Source organism: Cynoglossus semilaevis, chromosome 10 (assembly GCF_000523025.1).
Source record: "Cynoglossus semilaevis isolate Cse_v1.0 chromosome 10, Cse_v1.0, whole genome shotgun sequence".
Lineage (NCBI taxonomy): Eukaryota > Metazoa > Chordata > Actinopteri > Pleuronectiformes > Cynoglossidae > Cynoglossus > Cynoglossus semilaevis.
Window position 1 is genome coordinate 1074025 of NC_024316.1, and position 9801 is coordinate 1083825.

The following is a 9801-nucleotide window of genomic DNA, read 5'->3' on the forward strand; positions in this document are numbered from 1 at the left end:
CACCTAGTCTTTTAGATTGTTCCGGAAAGGGTTAAAGTGTGCGGTGGTTAAACACAGCAGAGTAATTGATTTAAATCAAGATCAGAGGAGCCCATTGACTGGAAGGCACAGGCCTTGTAAGCATCAACCTGTACAAACATTCATTATATGTTTTTTTTTTTTTCATCGCGGTATTAAAAACAGTCAAGAGGACATCAAGGTCGGTACAGTCTTTGTTTTGTTAAGTTAAGGTTAATTACCAAAAAAAAAAAAAAAAAAAAAAAAAATGTAAACCATAAGTTTTGAAGGTCAAATAAGAAGTCAGTTGTGTATTTAAAGTGCGCATCTCTGGCAGTAGAACTCGTGGAGCATTCCGTGTGTGTGTGTGTGTGTGCCAATGTACTTGAGTGGTACGCACTTCTTTTCCCACACGTAGCTCTGAAAAATATTCAAGGCTTTTCCTTTATTTGATAAAAAGATGCTTTCATCGGGGGAGACGATTCAGCGCAGGTCCTCTCTCTCGTCAGCGCTCCCCGACCCGACGCTATCCCTGTAGATTGTAAGGTCAAACGGACAGAAATGACAGTCCTGTGCCTTGGCATTGGCAGCTTGTTTTGCTGATTCCTGCAGTAGCAGTACAAAATCACCTGCGGTCTCCGTCGGGTCCGGACTGTAAAAAGTCAAAAACGAAAAAAAAAAAAAAAAAAAAAAAAAAAAAAAAAAAAAAAAAAAAAAAAAAAAAAAAAAAAAAAAAAAAAAAAAAAAAAAAAAAAAAAAAAAAAAAAACCCAAAACACTGCATATGAAGTAAAAGGAGGTTATGAAGTAAAAGGAGGTAATAGGCTCATCTGACAACCTTCCACCCATTGTGCTTCCTCCTTTTTCCCGTGTCGGCCAATACTGAGGCGAGAGAAATCAATGTTCTTGCGTGGGCACTCACACCATTCAGAGGATTAAAGATGGTTGAGGATAGTCGTCCACATCAACCCGTACTTTCTTTTCACTGTAAAACCTCCCGTTGTTGTGAGCAGTTGATGGGAAGAAGCAGCCAGAAATTTTTCAAAGACCCTTCGGAATCTTTTGGAATGCCACTGACGAGAACCAGTTCTAGGAAATCCACGCGAAGTCCCGCTCGCTTCCCTTCTGCTGTTCACCCTCCTGCGCGGACAAGTCACTCTCCTCCTTCTCATTGTCCAGTGTCTGGTGCGTCTCTGTGGTCATTCTCGAGGCCTTCCACTTCACTCCCGCGTCCATCTCCCCTTCTCTCAGTATCTCCCTGTCTCCTTCCACCACCATCTCCTCCTCCCCGTCTCCGTCGCACTCCCCCTGCTCATCGTGAAAACGGTCCACGGGATACAGCTCCTCTTCCGGTGAAATGTCACCGCCCACCTCGCCGCTGTGGTCCAGCAAGGTTGCAATGTCGCCGCCCGAGCAACTGGCGCAGATGCCGTGTCGCCGGGAGCCGTGTTTGATCCCGACGCTGGCTGCTGACATGAAGACTCGGCTGCAAACTTTACACACGTACTTTTTGTCTTTGCTGTGGACCTGATGGGGGCGACAGATGAACAAGACATTGTTGTGTGTTAGAGATGCGGGTCAAAAGGTCGACATAATCTTACGTTCTACCAAGAAGTGCGGATGTTGCCCACAGCCTTTATTATTCCATCACTGCAGCGTTTCGGCTCCACTAAGTACAGCACGGTGTAAGAGCACTCCCTGAAAACAAATGCATCCACCAGGGGGTCCTTTTACAGCACCACTGTTCTCTGCCTAAGAGGTGGGGCATTTAACAGTACGGAAGTTCTTCCTGTTCGCTTTCCAGGGCAGATTTTCTCTTGGTAGTTAAACAAGAAGAAGGACAAGACCGAAGCTTAGAAATTTCAAAACTGTAAGTTCGAGGCACAAGATTTCAAAATGAGGTAGATGAGTCGTCCTCAATCTCAAGCATCCTTTCCCCCCGATATATTCACTCTCTCTTCCTAACACCCATCCAAACCATCTCAACCTCATCTCTCTAACATTATGTCCAAACTGCTCCACCTTAACTGTCCCTCTGATCTGCTCATTCCTAATCCCGTCCTTCCTGGTCTCTCCGGGTGAAAATCTCTGTCACCTCCAAACTCAGCCTTTTGTCTATTAGACAGAGCCACTGTCTCGAGACCAAACATCATAGCAGGTCTCACTACTGACTTTAAAAAACTTCCGTTTCAACTTTTCGGCTATTCACGTGTCACCAATCCTTTAAATGCACCGTCCTTTTGCTACCTCTGCTCCTTGCAGTTCTATCATTCCCACGAGCCTCACCCTCACCCTCACCCTCACATACAGACGCAATCTGTCTTACTACCTTGCTATGTTTCACTCCTCCTCGCTCCGAAGTAAACCTCCACCTCTTCAGGTTTTCTTCCACCTGCATCATGGTCTATTGGGGCCTCCTGCCTGACCCCATCTGTCAACCTATCCATCAACATAGGAAAAAAAAGTGATCTTCAATCAGGTAGAACCTAATTACTGTCACACTGACCTTGTTAATGTCCTACACCACCCTCACATATTTCTCTGCCACTCCTTCCTATCACCTTTTCAATGTAAATGTACTATACCTATGCACATTACCCGTGTTTGGTTTCTCAAAATCCAAATAACAAAACCTCACTGGAAAAAAAGAACCAGGCAGGAACAAAAGTATGAGTTGGCATCAACCAGGAACTAGAAACGAGAATTATAAAACATGGCATAGACAAACTATCCAGAACATGAAGCATGGAGCCAGTCACAAACAACATGGACTCAGAACAACGATCCGACCAAGACAGAGTGAGGCAGAGAGGTGCATATACCCAGGACACCAGGTGGCACCAGTGAGACTGATGACAGAGACACAGAGGTGAGTGTGATCACAACCGATTAAACCACACAGCAGACACACCAGGAGGGACGGGGACGGACAGACGTCACAGTGGAACAGATCGCCGACCCTTGGTCTACACCGTACTAGAAAAGCTTGAACCCATCTCGAATGTTCCTAGCCTTGCTTTCCTTTACTCTGGTCTCCTGAATTGTTCCATTGTTGAGATGGACAAATGGGCTGGGGACAAGACACTTCAGTTTTCCCTCCTTAGGGTTCTGCCACCCCCAAGATAAATGCACGACCGAACTACAATGAAACAATAAGCCAACGATCGCTTGACGCCGTATCAACAAACGTCAAACAAATCCGAACATATTAAGGTTACTCTTCAGGTCAAATGCTGCCCCCTTTTGGTGACAGCGTGCTTCTCCTCACCAGCGTGTGCCTCTTCATGTGCTCCCTCCTGGTAAACTTCTTGCCACAGATGTCACAGGGGTACGGCCTCTCGCCCGTGTGAGAACGCATGTGGCGCTTTAGGATGCACTGGTGCATGGCAGAAAAAGTGCAGTAGGGACACTTGAACTTCTTCCGAATCACCGTGAAGTCATTTACTGAAAAAGAGGAAGAAGACGAAGAAGGAGACACAAAAAGATAAACACTTTAACAAAGCCACTTGAAAAAGCAAGACATCAATTTTCAGTTATCGGTTTTAATTAGAAACATTGCGTTGAAAGGTACTTTCAATTCCCATGGCCACTCTGATTAGTCAGAGGAACTGTTGGCCTGGCAACAGCTTCTTCTCTACACTAAAGCAATCGCAGCAAGAACACTCGCTCACAATAGTCTGCTCTGGTTACTGCTACAGTTGGCCATCATAGATGTGTGGATATCTGCTATTCACATTACCACAAAATCTAAAGTCTAAAAAATGTGGTTTAACTAATACTATTTGTTTCCAATAGCTACATTCTCTTTTTTTTCTAGAATGATCAGAGCTCGAACATTGACCAGAATTCCTACAACACACGTCACCTTGATGAAAAAAACAATTATCCGTTGCGAATAATTATTTTTCAATAACGTAATAAGTAATTTATTGTAAAAATATCTGTAGTGGTTTTAGTTGAGAAAATAAAGCTTTAACGTGAATCCACACTTAAACATGAATACATAATAGTTTAAAAAAAAAAAAAGACAAATGGACAGACAGCAGCTACTACATCGATTAGCCAGCAGTAATGCGACATTTTTCCACGAGTTTTACGTGAGTATTCACGCATATGACCTATAGGTGTCAACAATATGGCTTCAGATTTATTGTATACATATAAAGTGATCAGCAACCCCTTGATTAGTTACGTTGACATTATTTTTAACCTGGTCATTTGCATGAGTACTCCTGATCTATTCTACAAAAATACTAAAACTCAACTAGGAGACCAGACCAGGGGACACGAGGACACAACCACTAAACACATCCATCTATGAGGCTCTAGTCTACGAAAGATTAAGAGCGATTCATTAGCAATTACCTCCATTTCCACTTGGACTTTAGCATGACAGCGAACCAACAATACACCTCCATTTACACTCAAATTTCATAAATAATTATTTTTTAAAAAAATAATTAAAAAAGGCACAAAATCGAGCTGAAAAAAAAAATAATTTAAAAAGGCGATTAAAAAAGGCACAAAATCGAGCTGAAGAGTAAAAGTGAGTAAAGGAAGGTTAAGGTTCGGCAGATACAACAGCAGCAGATACATAACAGAGGTTGAGAATCAGTGAGTTATTTGGGGTTTTTTTTAGAGCGGGTTTGCTAGTTTAGTTAGTTTTCTTTTCTTTTTTTTTCTAAATGCTTGTTATTTTGTGGTGCCTTGGCCCAGCGGCAATGTCTCTGTCATTGGTGTGGAACCCCAGGGTTCACCTCCTGGGCAGGTTCAAATCCTAGTCAGGGTGGTTGGTACCTTCCAGTGGACTCACTACCCACAGGAAGGTTCAGGGGGGTTGGTACGGTGCAGTGTGATTTGGGTGGCGGTTATGGAGACTGCTGCCCCCGTGACCTGGTAAAGGATGAAAATGGATGGATGGATGGATGGATGGCTTATTATTTTTGTTTAGTTTTTATTAGTTTCAGTATTAATTCTCTTTTCCGTACTTTAGGTCTTTGTGAAATGTAGGATTCATTACTGTTTCGTGAAATTCAACACAGGATACCATTCGAGTCCTGGGGGTTAGGGGAACAGACTCTAAGCTAGCATAGAGGTTTTCCCATTGTCCCTTTGTGGACAGAGTCCTGGGGGTTAAGGGGTAACAGACTCTAAGCTAGCATAGAGGTTTGTTGTTGGATCCGGTCCCGCATCACTTTGTTGGTATGATACTGTGCTCTGACTCTTCAGTCACGTCGACATCACCATCCACGATCAAGACTTTCATGAGGTTCAAATCCCCAGGGACAATGAACGTGATGTCTGGAGGTCACATCACTTGCTTGTCCGTGAAGATAAGAGCACACAAACTCCCTTATGTCCCGCTGGGTTGTAGTTCTGGCTCTCCTCCATCCTTTAGTGAGTGCACATGTGTCGGCGGCAGGCTACGTAAACGGAGGTCTTGTGGCTCTAGCCTTTAGCTGTGCATGTAGCCCCTTCTCTTGCATCCGTCCCTTGGGAGTCCTGCTCGTCAGATGGGCTCAGATGCTGCTTCTCCTGCTTTGGTTTTGCTAGCTGGAGCTGGCCGGGGTCGATACGACATCGATACAACGTGATGATCCTCGCCTACATCCGAGAGTTTCTTCGCGCTGTAACTTAGTAAAACATACGTGAGATTCACACGGACGCATCAAGGTGCGTTGGTGTTAGGACAAGGTGCAACAAAACCATTGACCACAGCAGGCGCCGTGTTACCAATCATTGTGTAAACGCAACCTTACGAGTCGTCATTGTGTGAAACATTATGGTATCCGTGGTTACGCGCCAAAAGTTGGATGCTGTGAGCTCAGTGGAGATGTTGGTGAAAGGATGAGAAGAGACAAAGAGTTGCCCGGGAGCTACGGTATGGGGTGAAACAAAGGGATCCACAAAGTTTGTATGGTTAGGACATGACAACGGAAGGAGATATAGGATTGTAGAGCAAGGAGAGATTGTTGCAAAGAAGTTCAGGCTAGTGAGGGTACGATATCTGTGGAAGAGAGTGGAAAGAAGAAAAGGAAAATAAAGGAAGAGGTGTTGCATCAAAGTTCAGAGAGAAGTTGAGAAAAGATCTCCAGGGAGGTGAGAATAGAGGAAAGATAGGGAGGTCTCTATTGTCATTACACTTGCTTTGTACCATTTTCCATCTATATAGGACATATATATATATATATATATATATATATATATATATAGATGGAAAATGGTCAAAGATATTCATATAGGACATTCACTCAAACCTTTAGCAAGTCTAACAGTTCTCACCAAAGAGAGAAGAGAAGGTCCATTTCATTGTAAAATTGGGTAAACAAAAAGGAACAAAACCATTTGTTATTAGCTCCGGGGAAAACACAACGTCTGTCTCCAGGTCTGGACTGTACACTCAAGGCATTAGCAGTTAAATGAGAGTATGAGGAAGAAAAAAAAAAAGTCTAAACAGCAGTTGGTAGTACAAGAGCTGAGGAGCAGAATTGAAGATCAACTTTGTTTTTTTTAAGATTTCTAAATAAATTATTATATATTAACACCTGTAAAACGATTATTAAATTTTAATATAATATATAAATATATAATTATTGTATATTAAATAATAATTTAATCATATTTTTTGTCTTCTTGTGCTTTGCATCCCCAGAGAGAGAGATGAGAGTCAAATGTGGAAAATAATTTGGTGAACCACCTTGTGTATACGTGTTATCTGAACCCTGACGACAGAATTGTGACCAAAAAAATGATATATATATATATACATATATATATATATAGACACCCCATTAAATAGTAAGCCTTTCATTAAGAAATGTTCACATATCATCAATGTCTAATATTATTTTTTATTGTGAATTAGAATTAGAAAGTGATTTAATAGCAATTTTATATTAAAAAAATTACCAAAAATTACCAAAAATTACCAAGATATGAACAAATATGCATATTTTAATGGAGGAAAAGGTTAGGATACCCTACCCCTTAATTTGTTTTGGTTCCACTTGCAGATCTAAATCATCATTCTGTAAACATCCAACTGATGTATGTCAATCACACACTAATAACAATCCCATCATTTACCAGCATCCTCACTACAATATTATGAAGGTCCCAACCTGACTCAAGTAACAGCAAAGGTGACTGTTTGTCAACAATTAAAAAGAACGAATCGATTCAGAAAATGATCGGATTAATGTTCGAAAATATTAGTCTTATTTCTATCTATATTTTTGACATTTGGTCTTTTTGTTCAAAGTGTGTTTTCATTCACCTGATTTGTGTTATCGAACAACAAAAACCCTTGGCTTGTGTGCCTGGAGCTGTTGTGATGTCACAGAACTAGGAGGGCGACTACGGTTACGATGCAGCGCCAACAGTTATTGTACTTTCAACTAACAATTATTCTTAAGCTACAACTACGTATCGACGCAACATAGGAACGGGCCTTCGTTGTTAAAATGTCAATAAAATATTTAATACCTGCAAATGCATCATGTTAAATACTCCAAATTGTAACGACAATTTTAATAATAACAGAATAACGGGCTGCATACAAAAACAAAGGCTAATACGCCGCTGTTGTGCTCTCACGTTATTTCACATCCCTGAAATCCTCACTACCCCTTATTTATTATTGCAAACGGTGAAATGTGTTTTCCTACTAAAAGAGAACCCCAATTTATTTTGACATTCTCGGCCAAAGGTTAAGAAGAATCGGAGCCATTAAGCTCTAATGAGTTTTTTTTTCTTTTCTGTTGGAGTGAAAACAGTGTTGTACGGATGTTGTCATTAAGCTCTAATGAGTTTTTTTCTCCCAAGCTGTTGTGAGTGAAAACAGTGTTGTACGGATGTTGATACCAAGAACCTCTGGATCCTGATGCAGCAATGCAAGAGGAAGTGATCGTCCTCGTACCTACCGTCGTTGAGCAGGAAGTGGAATCTGTGGTAATATGGAAAGGTTCGATTTTGAATCCTTTCACTTAAACCGGAGGTTCCCAAAGTGGGGGGGGGCACTACGGGGTGCTGCAGTGCCACTGTAGGGGCGGTTAGTTAGTTAGTTATTTTTTTAAGGGTTAACTTTAATTTCTTGTAAAAGCCGCCAATGTGGACACATAACCCTGTCCCTGGATACTGGCCATCCTTTTACTGCCTCCCAGTATAATCCCTGGCATGGACAGCACGGGGCAGCACATTTCAAAATGTGTAGCCAGGTTCTGCGTGGTGCTGAAGTCCTTAGCACAGGCGGGACAAGTGTGTCTTACTTTGGAGTGCATGGAGGACACGTGCCTGTGCAGATCGGTGCGGTCCCTGAAGTGCTTCAGACAGTGAATGCACTTCAGCAGCTTCTTTTTCAGGTGGATGGTTTTCTCGTGGCGGCTTGCGTTGGACTTAAGCGTGAAGCGGGCGGGGCAATGGGAACACGAGTAGCGTCCTGGCACGGACATAGCCACGGTGGAGCGGTAAAGAGACTGGTGGAACTGCAGCTCCGGCAGCGGGGCTTGGTAGTGCAAACCCTTGACACCTGCCCAGTCGTGGGACATTTGAGGGACGGTGTGGTGGTACTCGTGAGCTCTGAGACGCTCCCGGCTGCTAAACATCTGTTTGCACAGAGAGCAGGTGAACTCCTGGGAGGACCATGGACCTCCAGGCTCTGGCAGGGCATCTTTTTTTTCCAAACTAGACCGTTTAGCCGAGGACTTCAGACCATCATTCTCTCTGCCAGCTACAAATGCTGACGCAGTCAGTCCACCAACACTGTTTCTGTTAGCCGTCGGATTCTTCTCCACGGGCATCGGGTCACCTGCCAAAACTAAAAGGGCAAGAAAAAGAATTAAAAGAGTTTATCATCTAGTTAATATATTTAATTGTTGTCTCACCTGGAACATGCAAAGTAAAATTGACTTAGCTGGAAAGGCATTGGTCAATCAGGAAATCCGATACCTATCTGCTGATACCTATATCAATCCGATACTTTCTCTTCTCTGGCTGCCATCGCTAAGGCGTTGGCGTCCGTGTTTACAACGTGTTTAGTTGAGAATCTGGACTTAGGTATCGGAAATGGCAGGCTACAAGCTGCGTCTTTCAATTTGGATCCTAACATTTTGACCAATTTCGGACTGATCCCAAGACTAGTATTGGATCGAGTCATCCCTGTTTTGAACTCATTTCTTTCTACGTAGTAGTTATAAATCAAGTACTGGTTTTATCCATTGTTCAATTCTTAAAAACAAACCTGTGGTGATCTTCCCCGTGTCCCCTCCATCATCTTCGCCCTTTAAAGGTAAGAAACTGGGTTACCGTACAAAAACACAAGTAGGTTGACACAGGCTCTGCAAAACCATCTGGACACACAGCCTACATAAGAGACAACCAAAAAGCAACAGGTTTATAACAAAGTACCACGGAGACAAGTTGCTAAAGAACTAAAAAGCAACAGGTTTATAACAAAGTACAACATTTCCAAATTAAAATATTGATAAACATTAAAACGTCTACCTTCCCAGTCCCTCTTTTCTTCCCCCTCTACTGTCTCCCGCATTTCCCCCATATCTCTCTTTGCCAAGGCAGACGGCAACACTGATCCTGGATCTGCTGGAGATTTCCTCCTGACAAATGGTAGTTTTTCTTCTCTCTAGTTTGGCTTGTTCCTCCATTTTATTCCCATTATATGGATTCTTAGAAGGATAGTCTTCATTCTAATTGTAACATTAAAGACCACTGATGCAATTTTGTTTTTTTGTGAATCTGGGCTGAAGAAATAAAAATGGACTTAAATTGATTTAATATCAACAATAGAGTA

At 42.4% G+C, this 9801-nt stretch overlaps 2 protein-coding genes across 2 annotated transcripts in view; both read right to left on the minus strand.

The window, feature by feature from the left end:
- Nucleotides 1–803: 803 nt before the first annotated feature.
- LOC112487638 (zinc finger and BTB domain-containing protein 46-like) lies at nt 804–3740 on the minus strand. Its single transcript, XM_025059566.1, has 2 exons — nt 3265–3740; nt 804–1523 (listed from the first exon to the last, which is right to left on the minus strand). The coding sequence occupies exons 1-2, from the start codon at nt 3379–3381 to the stop codon at nt 1086–1088; spliced, it is 555 nt and encodes a 184-aa protein (XP_024915334.1). The 5' UTR covers nt 3382–3740; the 3' UTR covers nt 804–1085.
- Nucleotides 3741–7821: 4081 nt separating this feature from the next.
- LOC103384458 (zinc finger and BTB domain-containing protein 17) overlaps nt 7822–9801 on the minus strand; it is a 7432-nt gene continuing 5452 nt past the window's right edge. Inside the window, exons 3-4 of the mRNA XM_017035617.2 lie at nt 9235–9274; nt 7822–8811 (exon numbers count right to left, since the gene is read on the minus strand). Coding sequence (XP_016891106.1) covers nt 8081–8811; nt 9235–9274 — 771 coding nt within the window. The 3' untranslated portion in view covers nt 7822–8080. The remainder of the gene's footprint in view (nt 8812–9234; nt 9275–9801) is intronic.